The 19770-nt window shown below is 57.2% G+C and overlaps 1 protein-coding gene across 2 annotated transcripts; it reads left to right on the top strand.

The window, feature by feature from the left end:
* Positions 1-1195: 1195 nt before the first annotated feature.
* On the top strand, positions 1196-13807 carry CD300A (CD300a molecule). Of its 2 annotated transcripts, none has more exons than XM_079797091.1 (8): positions 1196-1610; positions 4760-5089; positions 6303-6471; positions 8792-8886; positions 11361-11398; positions 12057-12164; positions 13227-13381; positions 13546-13807. In XM_079797091.1, exons 1-7 carry the CDS (start codon positions 1550-1552, stop codon positions 13356-13358), a joined length of 933 nt encoding a protein of 310 aa, XP_079653217.1. In that variant the 5' UTR covers positions 1196-1549; the 3' UTR covers positions 13359-13381; positions 13546-13807. The 2 variants fall into 2 exon arrangements, with proteins under 2 accessions (XP_079653217.1, XP_079653216.1); XM_079797090.1 differs by having other exon boundaries at positions 6300-6471.
* The last annotated feature ends 5963 nt before the right edge of the window (positions 13808-19770 follow it).

Here is a 19770-nt window from a genome sequence, read left to right as displayed (position 1 = left end):
CTGACATCATCTCATCTCTTCCTCAGGGTTTGTGGACAGGTGGGGCGAGCAGGGTGCGTGTGGCGGGACGCGTTCCCCTTTCTCTCGGCGGACTCGGATCCCATCGATTACATGTAGAGCCTACTTCCCACCATCGCGTCCTGTTTTCCTGTTGCTTTTCATTAAAGATGTACTCCCCGGGAAATGCCCAAGGATATTGCTACCTCCCGTCTGAGTGTATTCGTAATTTTTATACTGTTTATTCCCGCAGATGAGCTATCACCATCGACATTTACAGGAGCCACGGGTTTTGTTCAAGGTCACCCCAGAGGTGATGGATGAGTCACAGGAGAACCCAGCCTCCTGCTTCTCAGTCCTGGGCGCCCCCCTCTTCACCGTGACAGTCACCCCCAGAGCCAGGCCTTCCCGTGGTTGAATTGCAAAACACGCATTTTGGGGAAACTTACGCGTGTTTGACAAGTAAGCACCAGAGGTGACAGCGCTTCTCCGTTTCCGTGCAGCTCTGGTCTTCGCAGTGTTCGCGGGTCTGTGCCTGCATCGTTCTGGAAATCCTCCCGATTCCTACCAGGCTGTCCACGGAACCTTCCAGAAGAAGAGCCAGCGAGGCTCCGTGGTTCCCTTGCACTCCCCGGGGGAAGGTGATGGGGCCAGAAGGGCTTGCTGAGTCCCCGCTGCGTCCTGCCCTGAGCTGGGTCCAGCGGGGGCCGTGCGGGGTGAAAGGTCACAGCCTGAGGACCTGCCCGTCACGTTGAGGCCACGTTTCCCAGACTAGACAGCATTCAGGGGCTCTGAGGTCGTTGTGCCAATGTGGGGGTCAGGGCCTGGGGCCTGGAGCTGGAGGCTCATGGAAAAGGAACTCCCCAGCCCGGCCGACCTGGCTCAGCAGTTGAGCATCAACCTATGAACCAGGAGGAATCGGTTTGATTCCCGGTTAGGGCACATGCCTGGGTTGCAGGCTCGATCCCCAGTGTGGGGCGTGCAGGAGGCAGCTGATCAATGATTCTCTCTCATCATTGATGTTTCTCTCTCTCCCTCTCCCTTCCTCTCGGAAATCTATATATATATATATATTTAAAAGGTAGAGAGCTCCCCAGGTGGCCTAACTGTGGGTGCTGCCCAGGGCTCCTCCCCGGGTCTCACCCTGACCACATGACGAGGAAGCGGGCTGGGGGAGTTACTGGGCCCCGCTAGGAGGAAACCTGGCCCTGTGGTCTTGGGGGATGTGAGAGGGGAGACGCAGGCCTGTGAGCTGTGAAGTGGGGGAGGTGGGGTGTCCCCCCTGGAAGTATGTACAGAACCTGCGGCTCTGGGATTAAGTGGGGGGTGGGCCCGGTTCTGGGGCGTCTCAGCCAGCCGCCCGGCCTCTGCTCCCTCGGAGCCTCCATTTCCTGACCAGCTCTAGGAACAAAACCTCCAGAAGCTGAACAAGGAAGCAGCCGCACAGAGAAAAACAGAAGTGGGAGCTGGGGCCCGGCCTCCCCGTGAAGAGGACAGAAGCCGTAGGTCCAGTAGGCCGGGCGCCGCTGCCCGTAACCTCCGAGGCGCAGAGATGACCCCGCAGGGCCGGGCGTCCGGGCTGCCCGCAGCCCTGCTGCTGCTCTGGGTCCCAGGTGAGGGGCTGGGGGCAGGGTGGAGGGAGGAGGGCGGAGGGGCAGGGCTGCAGAGGTGTGCCCTGAGCACCCCCAGCCCGGCTCCCTGAGCTCAGGATGGGCGCGCTCGCTCCACCCGATAAGATGGACAGACGGAAGGACCGCACTCCTGGTCTGACCTCTTGGACATCCTAGGTGGGCATGGGGCCAAGGGGGTGCAAAGGAGGCTTTGGGGAGTTGAGAGGCAGGGCACAGCGGGGGTGGGGGTGGAGAGTGGCCTCCCTGGGCATCCCAGGGGCTGGGTTTTGTCGGGCGCCCTCCTGGTTCCTGGGCTGCAGGGTGTGGAGGAAGTGGGGGGCTGGCAGGAGCAGGCCTGGTCTCAGGGACATGGAGGTGAGCAGGCAGGGCCCCTTGAGAGGACAGGGCCTGAGGGCCGGCAGGGAGAGGAGGACCGAGAGGCCAGGCTGTGGGGAGGCCTAGAGGGGGAGACCTTCTCCAGGGAGCAGGGCCCGCCTCCCCGCACCCTCCCCCCTCATTACCTTCTGTGCCCTCTGTCAGCCTGCAGCCGTGAGGCTTCGCCTAGGATAGCTGCGATCTCTGGGGCCGCTTTGCTCCTAAACGGCAGGCTTTCCTGCATCCCACCTGCTGAGCAGTGTCTGTCGGAAAGTGACAACTTTTTGTGAATTCACTTGGAAACCGGCAGCCTCTTGCCACCGTCTGTCTCCAGAGCCTCCCGGGTCCTGGTGTTTCCACGGACCTGCTGGCACCCAGAGCTCGCGGCTCCTCCCTGACGCCGGCTCCTCCCTCACTTTCTCTCTTTCATCACAATGCTAAAGCCGGAATGAGGCGGCCGGGTCACCCCCATCTTCCCTGACCAGTGCAGGAGTCCAGCGTGTCCCATTGAGTCTGAACAAGGCGTCCGTCCGCTTGCGTCTATCTATGAAGCATTTAAAACCAACAGCAGCAGGCAGAGCTTTTCCTTTGTCTGTGGAGACGATTATACTTTTCTCCTTTGAACGATGAAGGGGTGCATCCCATTGAGATTCGGCCCGATGTCAGTCCCCACGTCACGCTGACCTCACGAAAAGACGGGAGGTCTTCTGTGGCTGTGCTCCCTGCGAATGCGCCAGCGCAGTGCGAGTGGCCGCTGCCGGGAAGCTTGAGAGAAGTAACTTGGGAAACTGTCTGGGGTTTGCTCCTTTTTAAAAACATGTTTTAAAAATTGATTTTAAAGAGAGGAAGGAAAGAGAGAGAGAACACATAAGAACAAGTGCAAAGGGAAGTCAGACACTGGAGAGGACAGACGGACAGACAGCGTTGGGTGTTATGGGTGGGGGTGCTGGGGTGACCCAGATCATAGAGGGGGGCCAGGACCGAAGCAGAGAGAGAGGACAGGGAGAGGACCACTGAGGAGGGGGTGGGACTAGAGCACGGACGTGGGGACCAGGAGCTTGGTCCTGGAGGATGGAGGATGGAGCATGGGGGAGGCAGGAGTGTGGTCCTGGAGGATGGAGGATGGAGGATGGGGGAGCAGGAGTGTGGTCCTGGAGGATGGGGGATGGGGAGGCAGGAGTGTGGATATAGGATGGAGGATGGGGAGGCAGGAGAGTGGTCCTGAAGGATGGAGGATGGGGGAGGCAGGAGCGTGATCCTGGAGGATGGAGGATGGGGGAGGCAGGAGCGTGGTCCTGGAGGATGGGGGATGGGGAGGCAGGAGCGTGGTCCTGGAGGATGGAGGATGGGGGATGGGGAGGCAGGAGCGTGGTCCTGGAGGATGGAGGATGGGGGATGGGGAGGCAGGAGCGTGGTCCTGGAGGATGGAGGATGGGGAGTCAGGAGCGTGGTCCTGGAGGATGGGGGATGGGGGAGGCAGGAGTGTGGTCCTGGAGGATGGAGGATGGGGGATGGGGAGGCAGGAATGTGGTCCTGGAGGATGGAGGATGGGGGATGGGGAGGCAGGAGCGTGGTCCTGGAGAATGGAGGATGGGGGAGGCAGGAGTGTGGTCCTGGAGGATGGAGGATGGGGGATGGGGAGGCAGGAGCGTGGTCCTGGAGGATGGGGGATGGGGAGGCAGGAGCGTGGTCCTGGAGAATGGAGGATGGGGAGGCAGGAGCGTGGTCCTGGAGGATGGAGGATGGGGAGGCAGGAGCGTGGTCCCGGAGGATGGAGGATGGAGGATGGGGAGCAGGAGTGTGGTCATGGAGGATGGGGGATGGGGGATGGAGGAGGCAGGAGCATGATCTTGGAGAATGGGGGATGGGGAGGACAGGAGCGTTGTCTTAGAGACCGGTGTTTTTCTAGAAAATCACACTTTCACCCAGGTTGCACATTTGTCTGTAAGAATTTTTGCAATGCACCATCTTCATTCTCCCGGTTCTCTCCGTATCTGTGGTCATTTTCTCTTTTCATCTCTTCATTGGCTAGAAAGAGGGTTCTCTGTTTTTCTTAGACTGAATCACATGAAATTTCTGGGTTTTGAGTAAAAAGCAGTTGTATATCAGCAGTTTCACATGGTTCAAGCCAATGTTATTTCCCAGGCATATTACACCCACTGTCTCACTCAGTGCTCCAGGGCAACGTGAGGCCTCACAACTGTCACCACTTCCCAGAGGAGGCGCTAGAAGCTCAGAGAGGTTAAGTAACTTGCCCCAGCACACACAGCTGACATGTCATAGAGCTGAGACATAGACTTGATGCTCCTGACGCCCTTTTCACTTCTCAGATGCAATCATTAGTGAGCATCTCATTAAGCGTGTCCTCCCCTCCCCCCTCTCCCCTTCCCCCGGACAGGGCTTGGGAAGGCCTCAGCAGGCCACCGGCTCACCCAGGCCATGGGGGAGGGACTGACAGGAGCTTGTGGTCAGGGCACCCTGGACAGAGCTGCAATGGGGTGGGGGAGGGGCGCAGGCTGAAAAATTACTTGAGGGGCTGGGGGAGAGCAGGGTGCTGGAGGCGGTTTGGAAGAGGAGGCCCCTGGTAGTGAGGGGGGCAGGGCAGCAAGAAAGGAGATTGGGGTCTGGAGGAAGGGGCTGCTGTCATCAAAATTTTAGGTGATAGACAGGGGAGGACCCTCAAGATGTGATCTGGCTGATGGGAGCGGGAGACCTATGGGGTGACCCCAGGGCGCCCCTGGCCCATCGGATGACTGGGACTGGGCTGTGTCTTCCAGGCTGTTTGTCTCTGAGCTGCACCAAGCGCGTGACGGGCACCGTGGGGGGATCGCTGAGCGTGCAGTGTCGGTACGAGAAGGAGTACAAGGAAAATAACAAATACTGGTGCAAAGGCTTCTGTTTCTCACCACTGAAGACGAAGATTGTGGAGATCACAGAGTCAGAGAGAGAAGTGAGGCGCGGCCGCGTGTCCATCAGGGACCATCCAGCAAACCTCACCTTCACAGTGACCTTGGAGAACCTCACAGAGGGCGATGAAGGCACATATAAGTGTGGGATCGATAGACCATGGGACCTCACCTTCCCGGTTGAGGTGTTTGTGTCCCCAGGTGAGCCGCACACACCCTCCCCTTGTCCTGTCTGAAGAGTCTCAGTTGGAATAGCTGAGGCAGGAATCAGATCAGAGACTCAGAGCAAACTGAGTGTGTGAGTGTGTGTGTGTAGAGAGACTGTGTGTGAGTGTGTGTGTGTGTGTATATGTGTGTGTGAGAGAGTGTGTGTGTATGGGTGTGTGTGAATGTGTGTATGGGTGTGGGTGTGGGTGTGAGTGTGTGTATGGGTGTGTGTGTATGTGTATGTGAGTGTGTGTGTGTATGGGTGTGTGTGAGTGTGTGTAAGGGTGTGGGTGTGAGTGTGTGTATGGGTGTGTGTGTATATGAGTGTGTGTGTGTATGTGAGTGTGTGTGTGTGTGTGTGTATGAGTGTGTGTATGTGTGTGTGTGTGGGTATGGGTGTGGGTGTGCATGTGTGAGTGTGTGTAGATGTGAGTATGGGTGTGTGTGTGTATGTGTGTGGGGGTGTGCATGTGTGAGTGTGTGTGTGGGTGTGTGGGTGTGTATGGGTGTGTATATGTGAGTGTGTGTTGTATGTGTGTATGGGGGGAGAGAGAGATTCTGTATGTGAGTGTGTGTGTAGGGGTGTGTGTGGGTAGAGAGAGACTCTGTGTGTGAGTGAGTGTGTGTGTGTGTGTGTGTGTGAGAGAGAGAGAGAGAGAGAGAGGCGGGGGCGGGGAGGAGACTGGGAGGCTTCCTGCAGGAGCTACCGCCCTGCTCAGTCTGAGGGATGGGAAGGCGCTTGTCAGGCGAAGGGGAGGCTGAGAGAGCAGAGTGTGCAGAGGAGAGAGAGGGAGGGAGGGAGGAGACGCCAGGTCAGCCCAGCGGAAGCCCAGACCTGTGTGGGGGAAGGCTGGGGGCTGAAGGTGTGACAACAACAAGTGGTGTGGCAGACTCCAGCAAAGCAGACAGCTCTGGTGGGGGGCAGCACGTGGCGGTGGCTGAGGGGGCGGGACAGGGTGTGGGGTGACTTAGAGCTCCTCTGGAGGACGGTGACCTCCTGGGCAGGATGGAATCGGGGCTGTGGGGGCGGTACAGCGTCCTGTTAGTAATGCTCGCTTGCCCGGGGCAGGACGGTCCTGGGAGGCTTGGGCCTTTGGGGGGACAGGGGGAGCGGGGGACATGCTGTGTGAAGTCCCGCCTAAAAGGCGTGGCCAGTGGCGGAGTCAGGAGAGAGCCCTGGGCCTGATTCGTGTTTCCACACCAGCAGCAACCTCCAGGCCAACTACAACTACCAGTACAACTACCAGTACCAGTACCGCTGCAGCCACGACCTGCACAGCCACAGCCCAAACTCCAACTGTGTCCTCAGCCCCGGCAGGGAATGACACCCACAGCAAGAACAGCCAGGATGGCGCCCCGCCGAGCCCGGACCACGGGTAAGGCGCCCTCGTCCTGGGTCCAGGGAGGGGACCCTCCTCAGGGGAGCGCAGGGTGCCACCCGCTTCCCGGGCATGTGGCCCTGGGTGTGTGTGTTGGGGGAGGGGGTTTGCGCCAGGCCCAGGCCGGGAGCCACAGGCTGTCTCTCCTGTCTCCCCACGCTGGGCCCGCCTTGGGGTCTGAGAGAAGCTTGTGGGGGAGAAGCTGGGGGGATGAAGAAGGTAACGTTCAATGAGAGCAGCTGTTATCGCCCAGCACGGGCTGATACCTTATGTGAGGGCCCTCCTCTGCTCCGCACTGTGACCTCGCCATCACCACTCCCACTTTGCAGATGAGCAAACCGAGGCTGGGAGGTGAAGTGATGTGCAGGTCCTGTGGCTACAGGCAGGCTGGGCTTCCAGCACCGGCTTCTGGGGTTCCTAAACTAGTGATCCGTGACCTCTCTGGGGGTCATGTGCCCCAGGAGGATCTGACAACATATGTAGACTTCCCAGAAAAAACGCAAGCTGTCCCAGACCGCTTCCGGGGCTACAGACACCTGGCGCCCTGTGACTCAGTCCCGGCCCCGACGCCCACAGGCCAGGGGCTCCGTCCCATATGACTGCCCGCCTCCAGGTGTCAGGGCCCTGGGGGATCCCCATGCCATCGCACTCTGACCCACTGGCTACACATGTGGGGGTTCCCATAACCCCTTGGCTTTGACCATCGGTAAATCGCTGGCAGAATGCCAGAAAGCGCTATACTATGGTAACCGTTTGACCCTAAGGGGTAAAGGTGGGGACCAGCCGAAGGAAGAGACACGGAGGGCGAGGCTGGGAGGGCTCCGGATGCAGGGCTTCCCGCCTCCCAGCGGCGTGGGCTGCACCCCTCCCAGAACTCGACGTGTTTAAGGACCGGAAGCTCCTCCGAGCGCTGGCCGCAGGGTTTTTATCTGGGTTTTATCACATAGACCGATTGGTTGAATCACCGACCACACGATTGAACTCATTCCCAGCCTCCCTGACGGGCAGGCGGCTCAGAACCCCAAATCTCTAACCACGTGGTAGCTCCTTCTGGTGACCAGCTCCCATCCTGAGTCACCTCATCTCTTAGCATAATCTCAGGGGTGATGCAAAGGATTTGTGGGTAACCAGAGACATCCTGAAGGTTTGGTGCCTCCCTCCCAGGATCCAGGGGCAAAGGCCTTCCACAAGCTTTTGCCCACCTTGCTCAGCATCTTAATGCCAGGCAGGTGGGACTCTGGTCCCAAACACAGCGCTTCCAGAAACTGACTCTGCACATGCACCCATGGGGGGCAGGGCTAGGTTTCGTGGGGCTTGAAGCCTCGGCGAGTTGGGGAGAAGGGCTACACATGTGGGGGTTCCCATAACCCCACCTTCACCCCTTAGGGTCAAACGGTTACCATAGTATAGCGCTTTCTGGCATTCTGCCAGTGATCTACCGATGGTCAAAGCCAAGGGGTTATGGGAACCCCCACATGTGCATCTTTAAGAAAAAGACTAGACCATTATGAATGCCAACGGGGGATAAAAGAAGGGGCCCAAGACAGTGAGGGGCCCGAACCCTAACTTGTGTCAGTAAGTCTGTTTGTACACGTGTGCAGTGGCGGAGCTACGAGGTGATTTTTTGCAGCTATATTTGTGATCGCAAACGCTGGGGAAATGCCCGTGAAGAGGGAGGGACACGTTAAATAAACGATGGTCCATCCAGGCAGTGGAATACTATGCAGCTGTGAAAAGGGGCGAGGGCCTTTCATAGGTACTGACACGGGAAGAGGTCCAAGATGTTTTGTCTTTTGTTGTTTGTTTGTTGTTGTTTTTCGCCCCATCCTCTCAGAGTCCGAGATGTATTTGTTGAGGATAAACTAGTGTTTATACTGTGCCTCCCGGGTGTGAAAAAGGGAGGAAAATAACACGCATTCATGTTTCCTTGTATCTGAATGAAGAGCCTCTGGAAGGTTCTCAAGTATACAGTGGGTGGGGGTCGGGGGAACTGGGTAGATGAGGGGAGGTGGAGAAAGGAGGGGTTCTGCTGTTTGTTTTAAATATATTCCTATTGATCTCAGAGAGGAAGGGAGAGGGAGAGACAGAAACACCAGTGATGAGAGAGAACCATCCATTGGCTGCCTCCTGCACGCCCCCCACTGGGGATGGAGCCCACAACCCAGGCATGTGCCCAGACCGGGAATTGAACCACAACCTGAGCCACACCTGCTGGGCTTATTTTGTTTCATTTTTAATATGACTTAATCTCTGTATTGGAACAAAGGCGGGAGGCCAGATCCCCACCCACTCTGCCCCGCCCTGGCCTCCCCTGCAGGCTCCCTGTGCTGCTCATCTTGTTGGCGCTTCTGCTGCTGCTCCTGGTGGGGGCCTCGCTGCTGGCCTGGAGAATGGTGCGGAGGCGGGTCAAAGGTGAGTTGGCTCCCTGGCCCTGTGCCCCCAGCCCGGGTGGGCATGGAGCGTGTGCCCTCAGATTGCATATCCGGTGACCCTAGAGCAGGTGAGCCTGGTGTGGTGCCTGCAGGCTGTGGGAGGCGGGCCCCGAGGAGGCCTCTCTGAGTCTGGCGCTCAGTCAGCAGGGGCTCAATAAATGCAATGGAGTGAGTTAAAAGAGAACGGATGACCGGCCAACAGTCAGCTGTAGGATGCAGACGTCTGCCTGAGGTCAAGCGTGGGGGGCGGGGGAGGGTGATTTTCTCTCCACGGCTGCAGTGCTAACTGGGAGCGGGTACATGCTGGGGGCGGGTTTGGGGGGACACTGCCTTACCTTCTCTCCTCCAGCCCGTCCACCCGCCCATGGCCCAGCCTCTCCCGCAGCACGCCCGGGCCTTTAGGAGCGGAATGGGTGTCAGCCACTTCCTCTTCCCACGGGGGAGGGGGGGCAGACAAGGGGAGGGGGGTCCCAGCCTGGACTGTCTCAGATCTGTGGTGTCAGCATCCCCAGCAATGCCCTTTCACCTAGAAAAGTTCTTTAAAAAAAGGGATCCGTGATTGTTGTAGAAAATGCAAAAGCAAGTAAAAGCACAGAGGAGGAAATAAGTTCCCATCAGAAATAAAACTGGAACTCCCACCCCGGAGAAGAGAAACCACCACGTTTGGGGTACGCCCTTCCAGTCTTTTCTCCATGCCTATTTGTGCACGTTTCTTAAAATGTTGTGTCACACCATTATTTCTCTCCTAAGCCTGTGGCACTCATTCATTCATTGGTGATTCACACACTCACACACACACATACACACACATTCACACACTCTCTCACACACTCACTCACACATACACATTCACACACACACATTCACACACTCACACATTCACACATTCACACACTCTCTCACACACTCACACATGCACATTCACACACACATTCACACACTCACACATTCACACACTCACACATTCACACACTCACACATTCACACATTCACACACTCTCTCACACACTCACACATGCACATTCACACACACATTCACACACATACACATTCACACACTCACACATTCACACACTCACACACTCACACATTCACACACTCTCTCACACACTCACTCACACATACACATTCACAAACTCACACATTCACATACTCTCTCACACACTCACTCACACATACACATTCACACACTCACACATTCACACACTTTCCCACACACATTCACACACTCTCTCACACACTCATTCACATACACACAGACTCACTCTCACACACTCTTTCACTCTCATTCACACACACACTCACTCTCTGACACACTCACACACTTACTCATTCACAGACTCACTCTCACACACGCATTCACACACTCACTCACACATACACATTCACACACTCACACATTCACACACTTTCCCACACACATTCACACACTCTCTCACACACTCATTCACATACACACAGACTCACTCTCACACACTCTTTCACTCTCATTCACACACACACTCACTCTCTGACACACTCACACACTTACTCATTCACAGACTCACTCTCACACACGCATTCACACACTCACTCACACACTCACTCCCTCACACACTCATACACGGCAAAGCTGTCCTGAGCACCTACTGTGTCACTGAGAGAGCGTCAGTGACTGGTGACAGAGCCGGCCCGTGGGAGGGTAACCCGCAGGTCCCAGCGCCAGAGGGACAGCCCGCGGGAGCCCAGCCGCCTTGTTGGAGGGGAGCAGGCTGAGGGGCACGTGGGGGAAGGGGGCTGGTCCTGGGGTCCCCACAGAGACCTCCAGGCGGGGAGGCGGAGGCAGCTACGGGATGAGTGTTAGCCGCTTCCTCTTCCTGGGGGGAGGGAGGCGGGGGGAAGACAAGGGGTGGTTCCGAGCCTGGACTGTCTCAGTCTGTGGTGTCCGCGACCCCAGCAATGCCCTTTCAGCCCAGGCCTCTGGGGAAAGAAGGCAGGACAGTGGGGAAGGCTGGGGCCCCCTCGGATGTCCTGATCCCCACCGGTGGTTCCCGCCTCCCTGACTGGTGCCGGGTCACTGTGTTACGAGGGCAGAGTGGGCCCCACGTCCCGCGGGTTACCTCCGAGCTCCCTCAGTGCAGCCTTCCGTCCCGGGCGGTGCTCCCATCTCTTCCTCCTGCCCTTTCTGCCCCCCCCCCGCCCCCATCAGAAGGCCGTCCCCGCTGAGGGGGAGGGAGGCACGGAGCCTGCGCAGCACCTGGAACCGAATGTGTTCACACCTGCTTGTGCATTCACTCATCACTCATCCCCGCAGTCGCATTCCCCCTCCACAAACCCTGAGTCAGCCGCACTGCAGACCTGAGGCCACGGGTCCCGAGGGCTGAAGTCTGTGGGCAAAGGGCCTTTCTCCAGGTGGGACGTCGACAAACCTGCCTTGTTCTGGGACAAACCGCCCCCTCCCCCTTGTCTCTGTAGCTGGTGGGAATCCGGAGCCCCTCCAGAACCACTGTCAGGTAAGAAAGGCCACCAGGTCCTGGCTGGGATGGCTCAGTGGCTAGAGCGTCGGCCTGCGGACCAAAGGGTCCCGGCTCCATTCTGGTCAAGGCCATGTACCTTAGGGGCTCCTCCCCGGTCCGGGCCCTGGTTGGGGCGCAGGGCTGAGTGCAGGAGCCAACCAATCGATGTGTTTCTCTCACATCGATGTTTCTCTCTGTCTTTCCCTCTCTCCTCCACTCTCTCTAAAAATCAATGGAAAATATCCTCGGGTGAGGATTGACAACAACAGAGAAAGGAAGGCCACAGGAGGGTGGCGGGTGGCGGGGCGCACAGGGGTGGGGGCTGGACATCCCGTTGGCGAGTGGAGGGCTGGGGGGACCATCGATGCAAGGAGTGGGGTGCTCGCCCTGAGCAGGAAGAACCATGCCTGGGAGCCCTGGCCAGCCTGCCCCCCACTCCAGGGAAAGGGGAATGAGGGAGGCTCGGCCAGCCTGGCCGCGGACCTGGGGAGCCATTGCCCAGAGAGGACCCGCGTGGGGTGGGAGGCAGGGCAGGAAGGTGGGTCCCGAGCATGAGGGGAGGGGTGTCCGCAGAGAAGCAGGCCCAGAGGCCTCTGGGATGGACCCTGGGTGCCCCGTGGCCAGCCGCCCACCCCCGCGCCTCCTGCCCACCCAGGCCGCCCCGCAGAGCGAGCCCTGCTATGCCAACCTGGAGCTGCAGCCGAGGCCCCTTCAGGGAGAGCCCCGGCACCCGCGGCAGGAGGAGGTGGAGTACAGCTTGGTGGTGAGTACAGGCCCGCTCCTGGCAGGGCACCCGGCTATGCCAGAGGCACCACCTGGGGCGGCAGCGGGCACAGAGGGAAGTGACCCCGTGTCTCTTTAAGACGGAGCCACACAGCCCTGGCCGGTGTGGCTCAGTGGATAGAGCATCAGCCTGTGGACTGAAGGGCCCCGGGTTCGATTCCGGTCAAGGCCATGTACCTTAGGGGCTCCTTCCCATCCCAGGTCCTGGTCGGGGCTCGTGGAAAAGGCAACCAATCGATGTGCTTCTCCCACATTGATGTTTCTTTCTGTCTCTCCCTCTCCCTAAACATCAATGGAAAATATCCTCGGGTGAGGATTAACAACAAAAGACTGAGCCACACAGAAAATAGGGCTGGTGTGGACCTTGCCAGAGCTCGGTGTCCTTGGGGCTGGGCGTGGGGGAGGGGGCTGGGAGCCGGAGGGGCTGTTGGGACGGCCAGTGACTATGGCCCTGATAGCGAATAAAGTACAGCTTTTGTTAAGAACCTGCCGTGTGCCATGGGCCCGGTGTTCAGGCCTGTGAGCCCTTACTGTCTTGGCCCATCAGCTCTTTGGTACCAGCTCTGCTTTCAGTTCTTATCGACGACCCGCCGCAGGCCGATCCTTAGGCAGAGCCACTGTCCCACGAATTGGAGGAGGACGTCCCCCAGGGCCCCCCCAGCTGACCCCCCATTAGTGGAAGAAGCCAAGCAGGGGACCCCTTGGTGGGGAAGATGGGGAGGGATTTAGGCCGCAGGCATGTGGCCCCGGGACTACAACACCCTGTTTTCTTAACTTGGTGACTGATGCTCTCAGGGTGAGTCCCAGGGCCCCCGCCCTGATGCCTGGGCTTCGTGCTTGGCTTGAGTGGGGGGGCGGTGAAGGCGGGGGGGGGGCGTGCGGAGGGCGGGGGGAGCAGGATCTCGGAGCCCAGTCCTCTTAGGGGAAAGAAGGCAGGACAGTGGGGAAGGCTGAGGCCGCCGTGGAGCCTCCCATGCCCCCTCGGGTGTCCTGATCCCCACCGGTGGTTCCCGCCTCCCTGAGCCCCGGCCTCTCTCCGCAGCAGCCCCCCAGGGAGGACCTGCACTACTCCACGGTGGTGTTCACCGCCCAGCACCGCGACCCTGAGGACCAGAGTCCCTCTCAGAGGCCCCCGCGGCAGGAGCCAGAGTACAGCGTGGTTAGGAAGACGTAGTGCCTCCGCCTCCCCGCCTGGAGGTCTCTGTGGGGAGCCCAGGGCCGCCCCCCATTCCCCCACGTGCCCCTCAGCCTGCTCCCCTCCAACAAGGCAGCTGTGGGCTGTCCCTCTGGCCTGGGACCTGCGGGATACCCTCCCAGGGGCCGGCTCTTCACACCTTCCCTGTTCCCCTGCCTCCCTCCAGCTGTGTGAGGGCGCTCAGCCCACAGGATCCAGGACAAGGAGGCGCACACAGACTGTCCCTCCGAGGAGCTCGTAAGGCCGTGCAGGTGTCCGGCTGGCCGGGGAGGGAGAGCCGGCAGAGAGCGGGGAACCCCCGGCGCTGAGAGCGGACCCCTCTTCTCCAGGCGAGGAGGCGGAGGCCGGGGAGCCACTGCCCGGGCCCAGACCCAGCAGCGGCACATCCTGGGCTCCCCTGGACTCTGAGCGAGGCTGTTTGGTACAGGAGACGGCAATAAAGGTGACACCACCTTGAGGGAGAAGAGGTGATTGGCACAGTGCCTGCTGGCGTCTGCGATCCGCACTGAAGAGAGCTCCTGCCCTCGATCCAGAGGGGCACAGGGAGGCTGGAGGGGCCCCGGGGGTGGGACACCCCGAGGTCAGCGCTGGCGGGACAGGGACAGTCACCCCGCGTTCTCTCCACGTCCGGGGTCAGGCTTGCCGCCAGCAGTCCCCGCCTCACCCTCTCCGCTGTGCGAAGTCTCAGGGCTTCTGCTTAGACTCTTCACAAAGCTGTGGCCCATGTTAAGTAAGGAAGCCTTAAAAGCAAGGAGTGTGTGTCCCGGAAGTGAAAGGGAGGCCGACCCCTGACCCCTGGGGTACCGGGCGTGGCAACGCTGCCATCCCAACCACCTTGGGCCTTCGGAGCACGTTCCTCTGAGCCGGGGGCCCAGCTTTCGGAAGGTTTTCCCGAGGGCGGACGGACACATCTGCCGGTGTCAGATTTTTGTGGTCTGAGCATGCGCGTCATCCCAGTGCTTCCTCTGTCCTTACTGCTGTTCTGAGGTGCAAAAGGGGAAACACACACACACACACACACACACACAATGGGGGTACCCTGGATCCCTCAGGTGGGCCTGTGAAATCACGAGGGGCTTTGTGGGAGGGAAGCCAGAGGGTTAGAGTTAGAAAAAATGGGATGACAAAAGTGTGTGGGGGGATTATTCAATTTACCCAATTTTAAAAACATTCCCACATTTGTTTTGTTATTCTATCTACTAGGGGCCCGGTGCACGAAATTCGTGCACTGGGGGTCAGGGGTCCCTCAGCCCAGCCTGCCCCCTCTCACATACTGGGAGCCCTCAGGGGATGTCCTACTGACGGCTTAGGCCCACACCCCACGGGGAGCGGGCCTAAGCCGCAGTCTGGCCTCCCTTTGTGGGAGGCAACCGGGCTGATCAGGGGAAGGCAGCAGCCCCATCACCCCGCTGCTGCAGCCACTGCCAGTCACCGCAGCCACCAAGGTGTTTTCATCAACACGGACTCCAGTCCCTTCACCAAGAAAAAATGACAATTTTCTTTAGGCATTTTCAAGATATGCCTTTCATAGGATATGACATTTCTTTATTTCTTTTTTTTTTTACCCTCACCTGAGGACATGTTTCCATTGACTTTTAGAGAATGTGGAAGAAAAAGGGAAAGACAGAAACATCAAAGTGAGAGGAACACTTTGATTGGTTGCCTCCTGCATGAGCCCTGATCTGGGCCCCAGCCAGGGAGGAGCCTGCAACCTAGGTACATGCCCTTGATCAGAATCGAACCCGGACCCTGCTGTCGGCAGGCTGAGGCTCTATCCACTGAGTCAAACCGGCTAGGGCAGGATATGACATTTCTTAGCCCTCCAGCAGCGGACCTTTGTTTTTTTCTCCAGAAGTGTGGTGGAAAAACCATAGATCACCTTTTTGGATTCTTATTACCCAAGTTACTAAGAATATTACCAGTGGCATACAGGAAGCTTAGCCAATGTGCAGTCAGAAAAGGTGTTTCCTCTATAGTTCACACCAATCGAGGGCTGGGCCCTGCCCAGGCCTAAAGCCTCTGGCCGAAGCTTTAGGCCTGGGCAGGCCCCTCCAGCTCCCTCTGATCACCGGCTCAGCCCCTGCCCAGGCCTGCCCAGACCGAAAGCCTCTTGGGGAGGAGCAGACCCCCAGCTCCCTGTGATCAATCGCAGGGGGTCCGCTCCTGCCCAGGCCGAAAGCAGACCCCCAGCTCCCTGCCCAGGCGATCGATCACAGGGGGTCCACTCCTGCACCAGGCCGAAGCAACCCCCAGCTCCCTGCGATCGATTGCAGGGGGTCCTCTGGTGCACCAGGCCGAAGCAACCCCCAGTTCCCTGCGATCGATTGCAGGGGGTCCTCTGGTGCACCAGGCCGAAGCAACCCCCAGCTCCCTGCGATCGATTGCAGGGGGTCTGCTGGTGCACCAGGCTGAAGCAACCCCCAGCTCCCTGCGATTGATTGCAGGGGGTCCACTCCTGCACCAGGCCGAAGCAACCCCCAGCTCCCTGCGATCGATCACAGGGGGTCCACTCCTGCACCAGGCCGAAGCAACCCCCAGCTCTCTGCGATCGATTGCAGGGGGTCTGCTCCTGCACCAGGCCTAAGCAACCCCCAGCTCCCTGTGATTGATCGCAGGGGTCCACTCCTACACCAGGCCTAAGCAACCCCCAGCTCTCTCTGATCGATCGCAGGGGGTCCACTCCTGCACCAGGCCGAAGCAACCCCCAGCTCCCTGAGATCGATTGCAGGGGGTCTGCACTCCAGCAGCAGGGCTGAGGGTACTGGGCGCCGCCATCTTGTGGCTATGGGGGCCGCCATTTTTGTCACGGAGTGATGGTTAATTTGCATATTACTCTATTATTAGATAGGATATCTATATCTATATCTATATCTATATCTATATCTATATCATATCTATACCTATATCATATCTATACCTATATCATATCTATACCTATATCTAGACCTATATCTAGACCCATATCTATATCTATAACTATATCTATATCTACATCTATCTATATACCTATATATATCTGTATCTGTATCTATATCTGTATCTGTATTTATATCTATATCTATATCTCTATATCCATATTATATCTATATCTATATTATATCTATACCTATACCTATATCTAGACCCATATCTATGTCTATATCTATATCTACATCTATCTATATACCTATATATCTGTATCTATATCTGTATCTGTGTCTGTGTCTGTATCTGTATCTATACCTATGTCTATACCTATACCTATACCTATACCTATACCTATACTTATACCTATATCTATATCTATATCTATATCTATATCTATATTTATACCTATATCTATATCTATATACATATCTATACCTATATCTATACCTATGTCTATGTCTATCTCTATACCTATCTCTATACCTATCTCTATATCTATCTCTATCTCTATATCTATGTCTATGTCTATGTCTACGTCTACGTCTACGTCTACGTCTACGTCTACGTCTATGTCTATGTCTATCTCTATCTCTATACCTATACCTATATCTATATCTATATATCTATGCCTATGTCTATGTCTATACCTATGTCTATATCTATATCTAAAAAGCTTTTCTCGGAAGCATCTGTGAGTGGGTTGCTTGTGGGGTCCCCGTGGGAGAAAGCTGCCACCCCAGGGCCGGCTCACGGAGTATGAGCTGGTGTTCGATGGAGTCCTCCCTCGCTGTGTGTGTTGCCTTCGTGTTACAATCCAGATTCCCCTTCACAACCCAGCACTATGCTGGGCACCGAGGGCCAGCGTGATAAATCCTTGCAGGTGAAGTGAGTTGGTTAATCATCAGTCTATTCACAGCTGGTCCAGGGAGGTGGAAGTTACTTCTAAATTCGCCCAAGGCCTTTAGGGAGATGACCGGGGCTGACTTAGCCAGGGTGTAGAAATGGCCTCAAGCCTAGGTCTGCTCGTTTTTTAAGCCGTACACCCACCCCAGCAAGTCTTCGGTTTGGGCTCAGCCTTGGAGCAAGAGGTAGGGATTGGACAACCCTGTGTCTCCCCCCTGTGGCCACGTCTGGAATCACAATGCTGGCCCCCAGCTGGTCTTACTTGCTTCAGCTGCTGGGCTGGTAAAGGGACCGCCTGAAACAGGGGAAAGGACCCCCAAACTCCTCCTCAGTTTTGCAAGTCCCCTCCCCACCCACCGCTTGGATGACATTGTGCCAAGAAAAAAACACACCAAAAAAACTCAATTTCTCCCCAACCTTGAGTTCCCTTATTTCATACCTACTTCTCTTCCCAACGTCTGGATTTCCCCATCCTGACTTCAGCACAGCCACCGCCTGTGGTTGGGGGAACAGATCTGGGCTCAGACAGGGCAGGTCCCACATAAACTCCCGCTGCCCACCGGCTCCTTGGAGGACATCGGAGGCGTGTCCTCGTCCTCGACGAACCGTGGCCAGTGGCCCTTCCATGCTTTCTCCTTCCCAGGCTCAGAAGCAAACTCGTATTTTCTGGAAAATTCTTTAAAACGTTTATTAACACCTGTCAACCTATTACTAGAGGAAAACCACAAATGAAAATTCTTGCAGAGATAAGTCCTATTAGAAGCAAGCTCTTTTTTAAATATATATATATATATATATATATATATATATATATATTATTGATTTCAGAGAGGAAAGGAGAGATAGGAACATCCATGATGAGAGAGAATCATTGATTGGCTGCCTCCTGCAAGTCCCACATTAGAGATGGAGCCCACAACCTGGGCATGTGCCCTGACGGGGAATCGAACCCGTGACCTTCTGATTCACAGGTCAACGCTCAACCACTGAGCCACATAGGCGGGCTAAAAGCAAGTTCTTTATAAAGGCCCTCGCCATCCCACCCGCCCTCAGGCCGTTTTGTTGCCTCTGAATTCTTTGTTGCCAACTCTCTGGCTTATTGCTCTTCCCAGGTCCTTTGCATTTGACCCTTGGGATTCCCCCCTCTGCCCCCTCTACTTCAAATCTGGGCCACTGGTGGCGAATGAATCCCAACACGCTTCTAACACCCGGGTCACCCAGGTCAAGGGCAGACCTGGAGGGAGCACAACTAGCCACCCTCTGCTAGCAAACCCAGCGGCACAGGCTGGGGGAGTGCGGATGGGGAGGTCGCTGCGATGACCTCACTGTGTATGAAGCTGCGACGGCGAGTTTCCATCACAGACAGACACTAACTGCTTAATAGCCAGAGCAGGACCCTGGCTTCTAGGCACTGAGCGTGGCGGATGGAGTAGGAGGCGAGAGAACCGAAGGGATGGTGGTTACGGAAGAGGAGCAGGGAGCTTTGACTGACAAGGGTGCCTGACCACCCAGCACTCCATGAAGGAATTCAAGATCAAGGTCACCTGCGGGATATCAGCTGGCCAAACGCCTCTTCACTTCCCCAGAAGCGGACTGTCCTCCCAGCGTGGGACCTTCTGAGCATTTCACACGTTGGTCAGTCGGTGAGAGGGTCAAAGGTAAAACTTGTCAGATCACCAACCTCATGGGCCGTCAGCTGATCCAAAGGATATGGATGCGGGGTGACAGGAGGCCCTGGATCAGCTGGGGGTGGGGTGGGGACACGCCTGGGCGTCAGTGGCTCTTGGTGGCTTTCTTCTTGGCGGGGCACATGGCTTCTCACTCAGGCACACGCTACTCCCATGCAGCCAGCGTCGGGGGTGGAGGAAAAGTCTCCGGGGGGAGAGAACAGGGGTCCAGGCAGCAGTCAGGATTCTCCCAGAACCTAGAGAAGGAGGCGGCAAGAGCCCGGAACCTTCTAACCCCAGAACTCCTGCTTTCCCCGGGACTCCAGGCATTGTAGGACAATGCCACCAGAGCAGCAATGCGGAGTACAGCACAGCCCATATGCCCCAGGTAACAAAGCACCGGTACACCTCGGAGCTCCCTGCGAAACCAGGCCCGGACGGCGTGCACACAGCAGGGCGTCCTGCCTTCCCGGGGCTCTGGCTGTGGGAACCGCACCTGCCCCACGCCGGTCATTGCCAGCGTCTCTCTTCCTGGGGACAGAGCGTTAGGAGGTTGTCTTCAGAAGAAACCACTCTACCTACAGATATCCGAGGCAACAAGTCCTCCAAGTTCGAATTCTCTGTTAGAAGCAGCACAGTCTGGTCCGTGATGAGAGAGGCCTGGCCCAGCTGGACCAGGTGTCAGGCATCAGCCTGAGGAGGTCATGCCTCTTCCATGTCACAGATGGGAAAACTGAGGCCCAGGGAGGAAGGGACTGCATGCACCAAGCCCACGCCACTTGCACAGAGCTGGGATTCTGGACCAGGCTCTGCATAGACACGGCACCTGCCTTGGGCTGCATGCCTTCGCCCGGGAGGGGAGCTTGAGCCTGGTCTTGCCCACCATCCAGAGCCACTGGAAGGACGGTGGGATG

Source organism: Cnephaeus nilssonii (genome assembly GCF_951640355.1).
Source record: "Cnephaeus nilssonii genome assembly, chromosome: 19".
In the NCBI taxonomy this organism is placed as follows: domain Eukaryota; kingdom Metazoa; phylum Chordata; class Mammalia; order Chiroptera; family Vespertilionidae; genus Cnephaeus; species Cnephaeus nilssonii.
Note: the sequence above shows the minus strand (reverse complement) of the source record. Positions and strands in the feature narration are given on the sequence as shown.